General features: G+C 48.2%; 1 protein-coding gene across 2 annotated transcripts in view; it reads left to right on the top strand.

Annotated features, from left to right (window-relative positions):
- Nucleotides 1-17,792, top strand: part of JPT1 (Jupiter microtubule associated homolog 1) — a 59,271-nt gene extending 41,479 nt beyond the window's left edge. For both annotated transcript variants that reach the window (XM_063960655.1, XM_063960654.1), the window contains exons 3-5: nt 8,675-8,769; nt 17,338-17,356; nt 17,481-17,792. In XM_063960655.1, the coding sequence (XP_063816725.1) occupies nt 8,675-8,769; nt 17,338-17,356; nt 17,481-17,596 (230 nt within the window). In that variant the 3' untranslated portion in view covers nt 17,597-17,792. The remainder of the gene's footprint in view (nt 1-8,674; nt 8,770-17,337; nt 17,357-17,480) is intronic.
- The last annotated feature ends 276 nt before the right edge of the window (nt 17,793-18,068 follow it).

The following is an 18,068-nucleotide window of genomic DNA, read 5'->3' on the forward strand; positions in this document are numbered from 1 at the left end:
AGGTGATGATCAAGGTACCACTCCTACAACAGGGAAAGGGGTATTATTCCACGCTGTTTGTGGTACCGAAGCCGGACAGCTCGGTGAGACCCATTTTAAATCTGAAATCCTTGAACACTTACATAAAAAGGTTCAAGTTCAAGATGGAGTCACTCAGAGCAGTGATGGCGAACCTGGAAGAAGGGGACTATATGGTGTCTCTGGACATCAAGGATGCTTACCTCCATGTCCCAATTTGCCCTTCTCACCAAGGGTACCTCAGGTTTGTAGTACAGAACTGTCACTATCAGTTTCAGACGCTGCCGTTTGGATTGTCCACGGCACCCCGGGTCTTTACCAAGGTAATGGCCGAAATGATGGATCTTCTTCGAAGAAAAGGCGTCTTAATTATCCCTTACTTGGACGATCTCCTGATAAGGGCAAGGTCCAGAGAACAGTTAGAGGTCGGAGTAGCACTATCTCAAGTAGTACTACGACAGCACGGATGGATTCTAAATATTCCAAAATCGCAGCTGATTCCGACGACACGTCTGCTGTTCCTAGGGATGATTCTGGACACAGTACAGAAAAAGGTGTTTCTCCCGGAGGAGAAAGCCAGGGAGTTATCCGACCTAGTCAGGAACCTCCTAAGACCAGGCCAAGTGTCAGTGCATCAATGCACAAGGGTCCTGGGAAAGATGGTGGCTTCTTACGAAGCGATTCCATTCGGCAGATTCCACGCAAGAACTTTTCAGTGGGATCTGCTGGACAAATGGTCCGGATCGCATCTTCAAATGCATCAGCGGATAACCCTGTCTCCAAGGACAAGGGTGTCTCTCATGTGGTGGTTACAGAGTGCTCATCTCCTAGAGGGCCGCAGATTCGGCATTCAGGATTGGGTCCTGGTGACCACGGATGCCAGCCTGAGAGGCTGGGGAGCAGTCACACAGGGAAAAAATTTCCAGGGCTTGTGGTCAAGCATGGAAACGTCACTTCACATAAATATCCTGGAACTAAGGGCCATTTACAATGCCCTAAGTCAGGCAAGGCCTCTGCTTCAGGGTCAGCTGGTGTTGATCCAGTCTGACAACATCACGGCAGTCGCCCACGTAAACAGACAGGGCGGCACAAGAAGCAGGAGGGCAATGACGGAAGTTGCAAGGATTCTTCGCTGGGCGGAAAATCATGTGATAGCACTGTCAGCAGTGTTCATTCCGGGAGTGGACAACTGGGAAGCAGACTTCCTCAGCAGACACGATCTTCACCCGGGGGAGTGGGGACTTCACCCAGAAGTCTTCCACATGATTGTGAACCGTTGGGAAAAACCAAAGGTGGACATGATGGCGTCCCCCCTCAACAAAAAACTGGACAGATATTGCGCCAGGTCAAGGGACCCTCAGGCAATAGCTGTGGACGCTCTGGTAACACCGTGGGTGTACCAGTCAGTATGTGTTCCCTCCTCTGCCTCTCATACCCAAGGTACTGAGAATCATAAGAAGGAGAGGTGTAAAGACTATACTCGTGGCTCCGGATTGGCCAAGAAGGACTTGGTACCCGGAAATTCAAGAGATGCTCACGGAAGACCCGTGGCCTCTACCTCTAAGAAAGGACCTGCTCCAGCAGGGACCATGTCTGTTCCAAGACTTACCGCGGCTGCGTTTGACAGCATGGCGGTTGAACGCCGGATCCTGAAGGAAAAAGGCATTCCGGATGAAGTTATCCCTACCCTGATCAAAGCCAGGAAGGATGTAACTGTGCAACATTATCACCGTATTTGGCGTAAATATGTTGCGTGGTGTGAGGCCAGGAAGGCCCCTACAGAGGAATTTCAACTGGGTCGATTCCTGCATTTCCTGCAAACAGGACTGTCTATGGGCCTCAAATTAGGGTCCATTAAGGTTCAAATTTCGGCCCTGTCAATATTCTTCCAAAAAGAACTAGCTTCAGTTCCTGAAGTTCAGACGTTTGTCAAGGGGGTACTGCATATACAGCCTCCTTCTGTGCCTCCAGTGGCACCTTAGGATCTCAATGTAGTTTTGGGATTCCTAAAATCACATTGGTTTGAACCACTCACCACTGTGGACTTAAAATATCTCACATGGAAAGTGGTAATGCTGTTAGCCCTGGCTTCAGCCAGGCGTGTATCAGAATTGGCGGCTTTATCCTATAAAAGCCCTTACCTAATTTTTCATACGGACAGGGCAGAATTGAGGACTCGTCCTCAATTTCTCCCTAAGGTGGTTTCAGCATTTCACTTAAACCAGCCTATTGTGGTGCCTGCGGCTACTAGGGACTTGGAGGATTCCAAGTTGCTGGACGTAGTCAGGGCCCTGAAAATATGTTTCCAGGACGGCTGGAGTCAGAAAATCTGACTCGCTGTTTATCCTGTATGCACCCAACAAGCTGGGTGCCCCTGCTTCTAAGCAGACGATTGCTCGTTGGATTTGTAGTACAATTCAGCTTGCACATTCTGTGGCAGGCCTGCCACAGCCAAAATCTGTAAAAGCCCATTCCACACGGAAAGTGGGCTCATCTTGGGCGGCTGCCCGAGGGGTCTCGGCTTTACAACTTTGCCGAGCAGCTACTTGGTCAGGGGCAAATACGTTTGCAAAATTCTACAAATTTGATACCCTGGCTGAGGAGGACCTGGAGTTCTCTCATTCGGTGCTGCAGAGTCATCCGCACTCTCCCGCCTGTTTGGGAGCTTTGGTATAATCCCCATGGTCCTTTCGGAGTCCCCAGCATCCACTAGGACGTTAGAGAAAATAAGAATTTACTTACCGATAATTCTATTTCTCATAGTCCGTAGTGGATGCTGGGTGCCCATCCCAAGTGCGGATTGTCTGCAATACTTGTACATAGTTACAAAAATCGGGTTATTGTTGTGAGCCATCTTTTCAGAGGCTCCTCTGTTATCATGCTGTTAACTGGGTTCAGATCACAGGTTGTACGGTGTGATTGGTGTGGCTGGTATGAGTCTTACCCGGGATTCAAAATCCTTCCTTATTGTGTACGCTCGTCCGGGCACAGTATCCTAACTGAGGCTTGGAGGAGGGTCATAGGGGGAGGAGCCAGTGCACACCAGCTAGTCCTAAAGCTTTTACTTTTGTGCCCAGTCTCCTGCGGAGCCGCTATTCCCCATGGTCCTTTTGGAGTCCCCAGCATCCACTACGGACTATGAGAAATAGAATTATCGGTAAGTAAATTCTTATTTTCAGACGTTGCCGTTTGGTCTCTGCACGGCCCCGAGAATATTCACCAAGGTTATAGCGGAAATGATGGTGCTCCTGCGGAAGCAAGGTGTCACTATTATCACGTACTTGGACGATCTCCTCATAAAAGCGAGATCAAGAGAGCAGTTGCTGAACAGCGTATCACTTTCTCTGGAAGTGTAACGGCAACACGGCTGGATTCTATATATTCCAAAGTCGCAGTTGGTTCCTACAGCTCATCTGCCTCTCCTAGGCATGATCCTAGACACAGACCAGAAAAGGGTTTATCTCCCGATAGAGAGAGCTCAGGAGCTTGTGACACTGGTCAGGAATCTATTAAAACCAAAACAGAGGTCAGTGCATCACTGCACTCAAGTCCTGGGAAGGATGGTGGCATCATACGAGGCCATTTCTTTCGGCAGGTTCCATGTGAGGACCTTCTAATGGGACTTACTGGACAAAGTGGTCCGGATCACATCTTTAGATGCATCGGTTAATCACCCTATCCCCCGGGGCCAGGGTGTCTCTCCGGTGGTGGCTGCAGAGTACTCGCCTTCTCGAGGGCCGCAGGTTCGGCATTCAGGACTGGGTCCTGGTGACCATGGATGCAAGCCTCAGAGGGTGGGGGGCAGTCACTCAGGGAAGTTTCCAAGGGCTGTGGTCAAGTCAGGAGACTTGCCTTCACATCAATATCCTGGAACTAAGGGCCATATACAACGCCCTAAGTCAAGCGGAGACACTGCTTCGCAACCAATCTGTGCTGTTCCAATCAGACATCACCGCAGTGGCTCATGTAAACCGCCAAGGCGGCACAAGGAGCAGGGTGGCGATGGCAGAAGCCACCAGGATTCTTCGCTGGGCGGAGAATCACGTAAAAGCACTGTCAGCAGTGTTCATTCCGGGAGTGGACAACTGGGAAGCAGACTTCCTCAGCAGGCACGACCTCCACCCGGGAGAGGGCGGACTTCATCAAGAAGTCTTCGCGCAGATTGTAGGTCGGTGGGAACTGCCACAGTTGGACATGATGGCATCCCGCCTCAACAAAAAGCTACAGAGGTATTGCGCCAGGTCAAGAGACTCTCAGGCGATAGCTGTAGACGCACTGGTGACACCGTGAATGTTCCAGTTGGTTTGTGTTTCCTCCTTTTCCTCTCTTACCCAAGGTGCTGAGAATCATAAGGAAAAGAGTGAGAACAATACTCATTGTTCCAGATTGGCCAAGAAGGACTTGGTATCCAGAGCTGCAAGAAATGCTCAGAGGACCCATGGCCTCTGCCTCTAGGGCAGGATCTGTTGCAGCAGGGACCTTGTATGTTCCAAGACTTACCGCAGCTGCATTTGACGGCATGGCGGTTGAACGCCGGATCCTAGTAGAAAGGGATTCCGGATGAGGTTATTCCTACGCTAATAAAGGCTAGGAAGGACGTGACGGCTAAACATCATCACCGTATACGGCGAAAATATGTTGAGTGTGAGGCCAGGAATGCCTGTACAGAGGAATTCCAGCTGGGCCGTTTCCTTCACTTCCTACAGTCGGGAGTGACTTTGGGCCTAGAATTGGGGTCCATTAAGGTCCAGATTTCGGCTCTATCAATTTTCTTTCATAAACTAGCTTCTCTACCTGAAGTTCAGACGTTTGTAAAGGGAGTGCTGCATATTCAGCCCACTTTGGTGCCACCAGTGGCACCATGGGATCTTAACGTGGTGTTGAGTTTCCTGAAATCTCACTGGTTTGAGCCGCTTAAGACCGTGGAGTTAAAATATCTCACGTGGAAAGTGGTCATGCTATTGGCCTTAGCTTCGGCTAGGCGTGTGTCAGAATTGGCTGCTTTGTCATGTAAAAGCCCCTATCTGGTTTTCCATATGGACAGGGCAGAATTACAGACTCGTCCGCAATTTCTGCCAAAGGTGGTGTGATCTTTTCATTTGAACCAACCTATTGTGGTGCCTGCGGCTACTTGTGACTTGGAGGATTCCAAGTTACTAGATGTAGTCAGGGCTTTGAAGATTTATGTAGCCAGAACGGCTGGAGTCAGGAAAATTGACTTACTGTTTATCCTGTATGCATCCAACAAGCTGGGTGCTCCTGCTTCAAAGCAAACTATTGCTCACTGGATCTGTAACACGATTCAGCAGGCTCATTCTGCGGCTGGATTGCCGCATCCAAAATCGGTGAAAGCCCATTCCACAAGGGAAGTGGGCTCTTCTTGGGCGGCTGCCCGAGGGGTCTCGGCATTACAGCTTTGCCGAGCAGCTACTTGGTCGGGTTCAAACACTTTTGCAAAATTATACAAGTTTGATACCCTGGCTGAGGAGGACCTTGTGTTTGCCCATTCGGTGCTGCAGAGTCATCCGCACTCTCCCGCCCGTTTGGGAGCTTTGGTATAATCCCCATGGTCCTTACGGAGTCCCCAGCATCCACTAGGACGTTAGAGAAAATAAGATTTTACTCACCGGTAAATCTATTTCTCGTAGTCCGTAGTGGATGCTGGGCGCCCGTCCCAAGTGCGGACTGCTTCTGCAATACTTGTATATAGTTATTGCTTAAATAAGGGTTATGTTATGGTTGCATCAGGTTTGTCTGATGCTCTGTTGTTCATACTGTTGACTGGGTATGTTACTAGTTATACGGTGTGATTGGTGTGGCTGGTATGAGTCTTACCCTGGATTCCAAAATCCTTTCCTTGTAATGTCAGCTCTTCGGGCACAGTTTCCTTAACTGAGGTCTGGAGGAGGGGCATAGAGGGAGGAGCCAGTGCACACCAGTAGTGCTAAATCTGTCTTAGAGTGCCCAGTCTCCTGCAGAGCCCGTCTATTCCCCATGGTCCTTACGGAGTCCCCAGCATCCACTACGGACTACGAGAAATAGATTTACCGGTGAGTAAAATCTTATTTTTGTGCCTCCAGTGGCACCTTGGGATCTTAACGTGGTGTTGAGTTTCCTGAAATCCCACTGGTTTGAACCACTCAAAACGGAGTTGAAATATCTCACTTGGAAGGTGGTCATGCTATTAGCCTTGGCTTCGGCTAGGCGTGTGTCAGAGTTGGCGGCTTTGTCACATAAAAGCCCCTATCTGGTTTTCCATGCGGATAGAGCAGAATTGCGGACCCGTCCACAATTTCTGCCGAAAGTGGTTTCATCCTTTCATATAAACCAACCTATTGTGGTGCCTGTGGCTACTGCTGACTTGGAGAATTCCAAGTTACTTGATGTGGTCAATGCTTTGAAGGTTTATGTAGCCAGAACGGCTAGGGTCAGGAAAACAGTCTTTGTTTATCCTGTATGCTTTTAACAAGCTTGGTGCTCCTGCTTCAAAGCAAACTATTGCTCGCTGGATCTGTTACATGATTCAGCAGGCTCATTCTGCGGCTTGATTGCCGCTGCCAAAATCAGTTAAGGCCCATTCCACTAGGAAGGTGGGCTCTTCTTGGGCGGCTGCCCGAGGGGTCTCTGCATTACAGCTTTGCCGAGTGGCTACTTGGTCAGGTTCAAACACTTTTGCAAAGTTCTACAAGTTTGATACCCTGGCTGAGGAGGACTTTGTGTTTGCTCAATTGGTGCTGCAGAGTCATCTGCACTCTCCCGCCCGTTTGGGAGCTTTGGTATAATCCCTATGGTCCTTACAGAGTCCCCAGCATCCACTAGGACGTTACCGGTAAATCTATTTCTCGTAGTCCGTAGTGGATGCTGGGCGCCCGTCCCAAGTGCGGAATTCTTCTGCAATACTTGTATATAGTTAACTCTTATTGAAGCAATATGTTATGGTTGTATCAGGGTTGACCTGATGCTCTGTTTATCATACTGTTAACTGGTTGTTTTCACTTGTTATATGGTGTGATTGGTGTGGCTGGTATGAATCTTGCCCTGGATTACCAAAATCCTTTCCTTGTACGGTCAGCTCTTCTGGGCAGTTTCTCTAACTGAGGTCTGGAGGAGGGAGGAGCCAGTGCACACCAGAACCTAAATTCTTTCATAAAGTGCCCATGTCTCCTTCGGAGCCCATCTATCCCCATGGTCCTTACGGAGTCCCCAGCATCCACTACGGACTACGAGAAATTTACCGGTAAGTAAAATCTTATTTTTCTCGCATAGCTAACGGGCACAATGCTGGGGGTCAAAAGGGATGTGGGGCCAGGCAGCAGTTGGGACAGTGCTGGGGTCAGGTGGTAGCTTGGGCTGTGCTGAAGGCATAGGTTATAGGGTGGGTTAAAAGGCAGGAGTTGGGGCAGAGGGTTAAGGACATAACGACAGTTGGAGTAAGTCTAGATCACAGGTTCTCAAACTCTGTCCTCAGGACCCCACACAGTGCATGTCTTGTAGGTCTCCTCACAGAATCGCAAGTGAAATAATTAGCTCCACCTGTGGACCTTTTAAAATGTGTCTGAGTAATTAATACACCTGTGCACCTGCTGGGTTACCTGCAAAACATGCACTGTGTGGGGTCCTGAGGACAGAGTTTGAGAACCACTGGTCTAGATAGTCGCGCACCATTGGAAGACAGTGGTTAAGGGCAGGTAGTGCTGGCAGTAGGGAAGTGAAGATATCAGCTGGGGCGGTACTGGGGTTAGTATGTATTGGCAATAAGCTTAGTTAGCAGCTGGGGCAGTACTGGAGGGGGGGGTGGCAGGGAGGAGTTAAGGTTCTGGCTGAATATATAAATTATAAATGAGTCCTGTGAGGCCCACTAATTTTACTAAGGGTATTAACTGACCCTTGTTTTCTTAAAGTAGCAGCTGCTGCATGGATCTCCCCCCACCATCAAGCCACACTAATTTGCAGAGGATTGGCATCCAGGGCAACTCAAGCCCGATCACTGCTTGTATAGCAGAACATGCACCTGCCACCGCACCAAAAAACACAAATCCCAAAACCTGTCTCTCCTCTCCCCCCCCCATATTCCACTTGCTCTCCTCCAGGTCAGGGTGCTCGGCCACACAGTGACAGTCTTCTCCGCTACTCATTTAGCCACATGTAAATGCCAGCACCACCTTCACGCTGGGTGCTGGTTCCTCTAGCCTTCTATGCTGCCAGGGTCGCCTTCATTCCTGTGTTCCAGAGCCGCCTGTCCCTGTGGTGCTAGGTCCTACAGCTGATGCATTCCAGAAAGGCGCCAAAGGGCTGGCTCCTCTACTTCTACAGTCATCTCTGGGCCAGGGAGGCTTAATCAGTAGCCAATCTCGGTGGAATGCATCCCTGGTTCACATTTTTTGGTAAAAATATTAGCTATGGCACATTTGTAATCACTGAACTAGGTTTCCCATGAGTACTACTAATGGCATCCTACACTTATGTTTCCTTCTACTATGGCAATGAATGCACATTATGTAAGGGACCCTCTGCTCCATTGTTTCTTATCTATCGAACTTAAATCTGTAGACGTTTTAGCCATGGTTACCTACTTTAGTTGATACAAGGGTCTGCATCTATAGTTGATTGGATGGAGTAAAATCCTGAAGGTATGACCTTTTATCCTGTCTTGTAGGCATTCCAGAAAGTGCAGCTTGTGGAGACTCAGAAGATGCTCTGGCACACAGAACGTATACGCAGGGGGAGTACATTGATGCTGTAGATAACATGGTTTGTATTCTTAATTTGCAGTAGTTTGGGATGTGTCTCAACAATGTTAATATCATACCTCCTTTATGGAACTGAGCTCCTCAAAATGGAGCAGAACTTGGACTGCCTTAGGCATCACTAATGCACAAGCAGCATTCTGTGATGGGTGGGGGTACAGGCAATAGGGTTATTGATTGGCCAGCCTAAGTTGCATTAACAGCATACTTGGATATACGTAGCTGGTCAACTTTCTACTTGATTTGTTAGTAGCTTTATATTAAACTTAATGTGAAGACTTTGGTCTAAATAGTAAAACTTGTCAAATCCATTTCTTCAATGGCTAAGACAGCTGTACAAATGTGAAAAGGAAGTGTCATTGACTGACTCATGGCCTCATTGCTGATGTAAAGGATCATTCCTCTGGTGTCTCACTTCCTATGACCTGGGTAGAACTACCTATTGGAACTGCAGTCAGACCTATTACAGATTGTAACTAATTTAGAAACATGGCAACTGGTAACCAGTGGCGGCTCCAGGAGGTGGGGCTGCAGCACAGTCCAGAGTTCAAATAGGGGAGCCACACCTGCTGCCATGGTTGAGGCTAGATCCAAGTGGCCGAAGGGACCTTTCCGTCAGGGGGTGGAGTCACGACACAAGGGGGAGGAGCTAGGCCAGCGGGACAGTTGCTCTACTATCCCTGCCACCAACTATTACCTTTAGTAATTAGGTGGCGAGCAAAGCGGAGCGAGCCACCGAGCCCAAAGCGTGGCAAGCAGTGAGCCCGCGAGGGTACTTTTCGGGTACTCTGTTCGGCTGTAGCTCCTTCCCCTGGTGACGTGTCTCCTCCCCTAGGTACGTCACAAGGTCCCTTCTCCCACTCCGATATAGAACCAACCCTGCTGCCATCCCAAACTGTCTCACTGGCAGTAGGTGTGGCTCCCCTATTTGAACTTTGGCCTGCTGCAGCACCACCTCCTGGAGCCACCACTGCTAGCAACTAACTTATGCATTAGTGACTTGCTTTAAATAGAAACTCCCTCTGGTATGTAAGTACTAATTGAATGTTAACTGGTGGCTGTCCCAATTCTTGGCTGTACTGTAAAGGGTCCCATACACTTATACGACATGACTGTCCATGTCATAAGATTTCCTCCAACTTCCCAGCAGCCTACCCGTTGGCATAATAGTATTAGATATATCCTATGCAGTATTTTGTTGTTTGTTTTTGCATACAATGTATCTTTTCCTTTTCCATCCTTTTAATGTGGGATTTGACATAACTAGTGCAGCACTCATGTCTGAGTTAGGGGGATATGATTCACGTGGGATTACGGATCGGGGGGAAAGTACTCAGAAAATGCCCGATTTCACCCAATATATTGAGCTGAAATCGGGCATTATCAGTCTAGTGTATGGGGCCCTTAAGATTTACTTTGCTGTTTTTAGTATGCAAAGCTAAGAGTAATTCCAAATTATGTAAACTACAGCAATGGCACTTGAGTGTTCTTCACAAAGGCCAAACATGTGCCATGTACTATTAGTTTAAATGAGTCTTCCCATCCCTCTAAAGTAGTTCAGTGTTACAATATTCCAGGCCATAGTCTGACTGGTATATAACATGCCATGTTCTAGCTGTTGTGGAACTACACATCCCAGCATGCCCTGACAGTTTTAGCATGTCCTAATAGCAGGGCATACTAGGATGTGTAGTTCAAAAGCTGCTTGGGTGCCACATGTTGAATACCCCTAGTCTAAAGAGGCTTTCCACTTGACTTAATTAATGACTGGCCCACCTGCTCCCACAATCGGTGACCTAACCTGTTTGGATTACTCTGCAGTAAACATTGCTGTGTGGGGCTAGGGGCAGCAGACAATATTTGAAGTGATGCATAAACCTGACCATACATAAAGACTATCTGGCTGGTTGAAATAAAAATTGGGTAATGTTGGATAAAATGAGAAGAGGTCTTCTCCATAGTGCCAACAAACTGATATTCAGTTATCTGAATTTTATAAGTCCTACTTTTCTAACAGTTTCCAGCATTTGGGAGCAAATGCCAGATTGTAACTTACTCCATATGTCACCCAGATACTACTTCATACAAGCCAACTAGCTGTGGCCACATAGAGTTGTGCAGAACAGTTTCTGCTTTCCCTGACAGGTGGATAGTAAAGCATACCTCCCAACATGACTGTCTCCAGGAGGGTCAATGCTCTGCCCTGCTTCTGGACTTTTCTCTTAAAGTATGATTGCTGGCACCTGTGAACAGGTTAAATGATAAGGCATTTCAGCACAGCTGATGGCAATCATAAATCAAGAGTAGTCCAGGAGCAGAGCATTCTGTCCCTCCTGGAGAGGGTCATGTTGGCAGGTATGGTAAAGACTAATAAGAAAAATCGGAGATGTCGTCATGTTAACCATTACTTTCTCTAACGTCCTAAGTGGATGCTGGGGACTCCGTAAGGACCATGGGGATAGCGGCTCCGCAGGAGACTGGGCACATCTAAAGAGAGCTTTAGGACTATCTGGTGTGCACTGGCTCCTCCCCCCATGACCCTCCTCCAAGCCTCAGTTAGATCTCTGTGCCCGAACGAGAAGGGTGCACACTAGGGGCTCTTCTGAGCTTCTTAGTGAAAGTTTTAGTTTAGGTTTTTTATTTTCAGTGAGACCTGCTGTGGCAACAGGCTCACTGCATCGAGGGATTAAGGGGAGAAGAAGCGAACTCACCTGCGTGCAGAGTGGATTGGGCTTCTTAGGCTACTGGACATTAGCTCCAGAGGGACGATCACAGGCCCAGCTTGGATGGGTCCCAGAGCTGCGCCGCCGGCCCCCTTACAGAGCCAGAAGGCAGAAGAGGTCCGGAAAATCGGCGTCAGAAGACGTCCTGTCTTCAACAAGGTAGCGCACAGCACTGCAGCTGTGCGCCATTGCTCTCGGCACACTTCACACTCCGGTCACTGAGGGTGCAGGGCGCTGGGGGGGGGGCGCCCTGAGACGCAATAAAAACACCTTGGATGGCAAAAAAATGCATCACATATAGCTCCTGGGCTATATGGATGCATTTAACCCCTGCCAGAATACATAGAAAAACGGGAGATAGGGCCGCCGTTAAGGGGGCGGCGCCTATCTCCTCAGCACACTGGCGCCATTTTCCCTCACAGCTCCGTTGGAGGGAAGCTCCCTGGCTCTCCCCTGCAGTCACTACACTACAGAAAGGGTTAAAGAGAGGGGGGCACTAATTAGGCGCAGTATTAACTATACAGCAGCTATAAGGGGAAAAACACTTATATAAGGTTATCCCTGTATGTGTGTGTGTGTGTGTATATATATATGTATATATATATAATATATATATATATATATATATATATATATATATATATATATATATATATATATATATATATATATATTATATATTTTAGTGCTCTGGTGTGTGCTGGCAAACTCTCCCTCTGTCTCCCCAAAGGGCTAGTGGGGTCCTGTCCTCTATCAGAGCATTCCCTGTGTGTGCTGTATGTCGGTACTTTTGTGTCGACATGTATGAGGAGAAAAATGATGTGGAGACGGAGCAGATTGCCTGTAATAGTGATGTCACCCCCTAGGGGGTCGACACCTGAGTGGATGAACTGTTGGAAGAAATTACGTGACAGTGTCAGCTCTGTATAAAAGACAGTGGTTGACATGAGACAGCCGGCTACTCAGCTTGTGCCTGTCCAGACGTCTCATAGGCCGTCGGGGGCTCTAAAGCGCCCGTTACCTCAGATGGCAGATATAGACGCCGACACGGATACATACTCCAAGGTCGACGGTGAAGAGACAAATGTGACTTCCAGTAGGGCCACACGTTACATGATTGAGGCAATGAAAAATGTTTTACACTTCTGATAATACGAGTACCACCAAAAAGGGGTATTATGTTAGGTGAGGAAAAACTACCTGTAGTTTTCCTGAATCTGAGAAATTAAATGAGGTGTGTGATGATGCGTGGGTTTCCCCCGATAACAACTGATAAAAAATGTTATTGGCATTATATCCTTTCCCGCCAGAGGTTAGGGTGCGTTGGGAAACACCCCCTAGGGTGGATAAAGCGCTCACACGCTTGTAAGGGCTCTACCCTCTCCTGAGATGGCCGCCCTTAAGGATCCTGCTGATAGAAAGCAGGAGGGTATCCTAAAATGTATTTACACACATACTGGTGTTATACTGCGACCAGCAATCGCCTCAGCCTGGATGTGCAGTGCTGGGTTGGCGTGGTCGGATTCCCTGACTGAAAATATTGATACCCTAGATAGGGACAGTATATTTTTGCCTATAGAGCATTTAAAAGATGCATTTCTATATATGCGTGATGCACAGCGGAATATTTGCCGACTGGCATCAAGTCTAAGTGCGTTGTCCATTTCTACCAGTAGAGGGTTATGGACACGACAGTGGTCAGGTGATGCGGATTTCAAACGGCATTTGGAAGTATTGCCTTATTAAGGGGAGGAGTTATTTGGGGTCTGTCTTTCAGACCTGGTGGCCAAGGCAACAGCTGGGAAATCCACGTTTGTACCCCAGGTCGCCTCTCAACATGAGAAGACGCCGTATTATCAGGCGCAGTCTTTTCGTGGGCAAAAGGTTCCTCATTTCTGCCCCGTGACAGAGGGAGAGGAAAAAGGCTGCAGAAATCAGCCAGTTCCCAGGAACAGAAACCCTCTCCCGCCTCTGCCAAGCCCTCAGTATACGCTGGGGCTTTACAAGCAGAATCAGGCACGGTGGGGGGCCCGTCTCAATGAATTTCAGCGCGCAGTGGGCTCACTCGCAAGTAGACCCCTGGATCCTTCAGGTGATATCTCAGGGGTACAAATTAGAATTCGAGAAGTCTCCCCCTCACCGTTTCCTAAAGTCGGCTTTACCGATGTCTCCTTCTGACAGGGAGACAGTTTTGGAAGCCATTCACAAGCTGTATTCCCAGCAGGTGATGATCAAGATACCCCTCCTGCAACAGGGAACGGGGTATTCCACACTGTGGTACCGAAGCCGGACGGCTCGGTGAGACCGATTCTAAATCTAAAATCTTTGAACACTTACAGAGGTTCAAATTCAAGATTGAGTCACTCAGAGCAGTGATTGCGAACCTGGAAGAAGGGGACTACATGTCTCGGGACATCAAGGATGCTTACCTTCATGTCAAAATTTACCCTTCTCACCAAGGGTACCTCAGGTTTATGGTACAGAACTGTCACTATCAGTTCAGACGCTGCCGTATGGATGGTCCACGGCACCCCGGGTCTTTACCAAGGTAATGGCCGAAATGATATTCCTTCGAAGGAAGGGAATTTTAGTTATCCCTTACTTGGACAATTCCCTGATAAGGGTAAGATCCAGGGAACAGTTGGAGGTCGGTGTAGCACTATCTCAGGTAGTGTTGCGGCAGCACGATTATATTCTCAATATTCCAAAATCGCAGCTGGTTCCGACGACTTGTCTTCTGTTCCTAGGGATGATCCTGGACACAGTCCAGAAAAAGGTGTTTCTCCCGGAGGAGAAAGCCAGGGAGTTATCCGAGCTAGTCAGGAACCTCCTAAAACCGAGCCAAGTCTCAGTGCATCAATGCACAAGGGTTCTGGGTAAAATGGTGGCTTCCTACGAAGCAATCCCATTCGGCAGATTCCACGCAAGAACTTTCCAGTGGGACCTGCTGGACAAATGGTCCGGGTCGCATCTTCAGATGCATCAGCAGATAACCCTGTCACCAAGGACAAGGGTGTCCCTCCTGTGGTGGTTGCAGAGTGCTCATCTTCTAGAGGGCCGCAGATTCGGCATTCAGGACTGGGTCCTGGTGACCACGGATGCCAGCCTGCGAGGCTGGGGAGCAGTCACACAGGGAAGGAATATCCAGGGCTTATGGTCAAGCCTGGAGACATCACTTCACATAAATATCCTGAAGCTAAGGGCCATTTACAATGCTCTAAGCTTAGCAAGACCTCTGCTTCAAGGTCAGCCGGTGTTGATCCAGTCGGACAACATCACGGCAGTCACCCACGTGAACACAGGGTGGCACAAGAAGCAGGAGGGCAATGGCAGAAGCTGCAAGGATTCTTCGCTGGGCGGAAAATCATGTGATAGCACTGTCAGCAGTATTCATTCCGGGAGTGGACAACTGGGAAGCAGACTTCCTCAGCACGACCTCCACCCGGGAGAGTGGGGACTTCACCCAGAAGTCTTCCACATGATTAAAAACTCGACAGGTATTGCGCCAGGTCCAGGGACCCTCGGGCAATAGCTGTAGACGCTCTGGTAACACCGTGGGTGTACCAGTCAGGATATGTGTTCCCTCCTCTGCCTCTCATACCCAAGGTACTGAGATTGATAAGATGGAGAAGAGTAAGCACTATATTCGTGGTTTCCGGATTGGCCAAGAAGGACTTGGTAACCGGAACTTCAAGAGATGCTCACGGAGGATCCGTGGCCTCTACCTCTAAGAAGGGACCTGCTCCAGCAAGGACCCTGTCTGTTCCAAGACTTACCGCGGCTGCGTTTGACGGCATGGCGGTTGAACGCCGGATCCTGAAGGAAAAAAGGCATTCCGGATGAAGTCATCCCTATCCTGATCAAAGCCAGGAAGGATGTAACCGCAAAAACATTATCACTGCAATTGGCGAAAATATGTTGCGTGGTGCGAGGCCAGTAAGGCCCGACGGAGGAAATTCAACTGGGTCGATTCCTACATTTCCTGCAAACAGGAGTGTCTATGGGCCTGAAATTGGGGTCCATTAAGGTTCAAATTTCGGCCCTGTCCATTTTCTTCCAAAAAGAACTAGCTTCAGTCCCTGAAGTTCAGACGTTTGTAAAAGGGTTACTGCATATACAGCCTCCTTTTGTGCCTCCAGTGGCACTTTGGGATCTCAATGTAGTTTTGGGTTCCAAAAGTCACATTGGTTTGAACCACTTAAATCTGTGGAGTTAAAATATCTCACATGGAAAGTGGTCATGCTGTTGGCCCTGGCCTGGGCCAGGCGCGTGTCAGAATTGGCAGCTTTATCCTGAAAAAGCCCTGATCTGATTTTCCATTCGGACAGGGTGGAATTGAGGACTCGTCCTCAGTTTCTCCCTAAGGTGGTTTCAGCGTTTCACCTGAACCAACCTATTTGTGGTGCCTGCGGCTACTAGGGACTTGGAGGACTCCAAGTTGCTAGACATTGTCAGGGCCCTGAAAATATGTTTCCAGGACGGCTGGAGTCAGGAAATCTGACTCGCTGTTTATCCTGTATGCACCCAACAAGCTGGGTGCTCCTGCTTCTAAGCAGACTATTGCTCGTTGGATTTGTAGTACAATTCAGCTTGCACATTCTGTGGCAGGCCTGCCACAGCCAAAAATCTGTAAATGCCCACTCCACAAGGAAGGTGGGCTCATCTTGGGCGGCTGCCCGAGGGGTCTTGGCTTTACAACTTTGCCGAGCAGCTACTTGGTCAGGAGCAAATACGTTTGTAAAATTCTACAAAATTGATATCCTGGCTGAGGAGGACCTGGAGTTCTCTCATTTGGTGCTGCAGAGTCATCCGCACTCTCCCGCCCGTTTGGGAGCTATGGTATAATTCCCATGGTCCTTACGGAGTCCCCAGCATCCACTTAGGACATTAGAGAAAATAAGAATTTACTTACCGATAATTCTATTTCTCGTAGTCCGTAGTGGATGCTGGGCGCCCATCCCAAGTGCGGATTGTCTGCAATACTGGTACATAGTTATTGTTACCAAAAAATCGGGTTATTGCTGTAGTGATTCATCTTTTCTAGAGGCTCCTCTGTTATCATGCTGTTAACTGGGTTCAGATCACAAGTTGTACGGTGTGATTGGTGTGGCTGGTATGAGTCTTACCCGGGATTCAAAATCCTTCCTTATTGTGTACGCTCGTCCGGGCACAGTATCCTAACTGAGGCTTGGAGGAGGGTCATAGGGGGAGGAGCCAGTGCACACCAGATAGTCCTAAAGCTTTCTTTAGATGTGCCCAGTCTCCTGCGGAGCCGCTATTCCCCATGGTCCTTACGGAGTCCCCAGCATCCACTACGGACTACGAGAAATAGAATTATCGGTAAGTAAATTCTTATTTTTGTGCCAATACGGATACTACATTACAGTAGTAACTATTAAAGTGGCATGTGGTCAAGATTCTGGCTGTCGAGATCCTGGCAGTCTAAATACTGACGCCAGGATCCGAACACCCGCCTGAGCTCTGAGTGAGGATCCCGACAGCCGCCATCCCGACAGTAATTATCCCTGTGAACTGAGGTTTAGGTGTGGGTGGGTTTCATTTTTAGAGGTTAGGCATCCCCAGGGAAGGCTAGAGTTTGGCACCTAAGGGGAGGTAAGGGTTAGGCTATGGGAAGGGTGGGTTTGGGGGCTGGAGAGCACCTCTTCCTCACCCCTGTCAGTCTTATCAGCGGGATCCCGGCATCTGTATTGTGACCGCAAAAAAATACTTCCACCGCCATATACAGATTCCCTTTAAGTGAGACAGTGGGTGACTGCTGATCTATATGCATTTGTATTTTGTTTTTGTTTTTCTACTTTATTAATCTGAAGCTTTTTTTATATTTTTAGGTTGAAGCAGATGTACCTGGTAAGTACAAATGACATGAATGCTCCCTGTTAAAGCAGTTTATGTGCATACATCGTACTGTATAAAGTACACTTGTATTTAAAGCTTGCATATTCTAGTTTCTAATAGCTTAATTTTTCTACAGAAACCATGGATTCTGGAAAAACCTCTCTACCTGCTGCTTGCCCCGAGCCCACTCCTCCTGCAGTACCCAGCAGACGAAACCCTCCAGGAGGAAAATCCAGTCTGATCCTGGGCTAAACAAATTGCACCACTGCTCCAGCGTTTTCTTAAGTTTGACTGTACATGTTTCCTTGTTTCAAAGCACTTTGTCTTGTGTTTGTTTTTTTTGTAAGACTTGGTGTGTTCCTGACTCTACTGGAAGACACTAGTTTTCTTTCTTTATTTTCTATTATAAATGTTTTTATTTCACTTAATAAAGAATGTTTAATCAGAATCTGAATCAGCTTTATTGGTCAGGTACACTAGTGTATACTATGAATTTGTTTTCGGTTTACAGTGCAGCAGCCAGGGGGGAACAAGTAGACAGGAGGGGGGGGAATAAATTCAGTATACAGATTAAGTAAAAGTACACGGTGTTAGTTCCAATCAGAAGATCGGAGTAGAGTGACTGGACAGTCAGTCCGTCCAGCAGTTTGTCAGGAGTTCAGCAGGTGGACTGCTTGTGGAAAGAAGCTTTTGAGGCTTCTATTGGTTCTGGTGGGAATGGCCC

The sequence above is a fragment of the Pseudophryne corroboree genome, chromosome 3 (genome assembly GCF_028390025.1).
Source record: "Pseudophryne corroboree isolate aPseCor3 chromosome 3, aPseCor3.hap2, whole genome shotgun sequence".
Taxonomy (NCBI): domain Eukaryota; kingdom Metazoa; phylum Chordata; class Amphibia; order Anura; family Myobatrachidae; genus Pseudophryne; species Pseudophryne corroboree.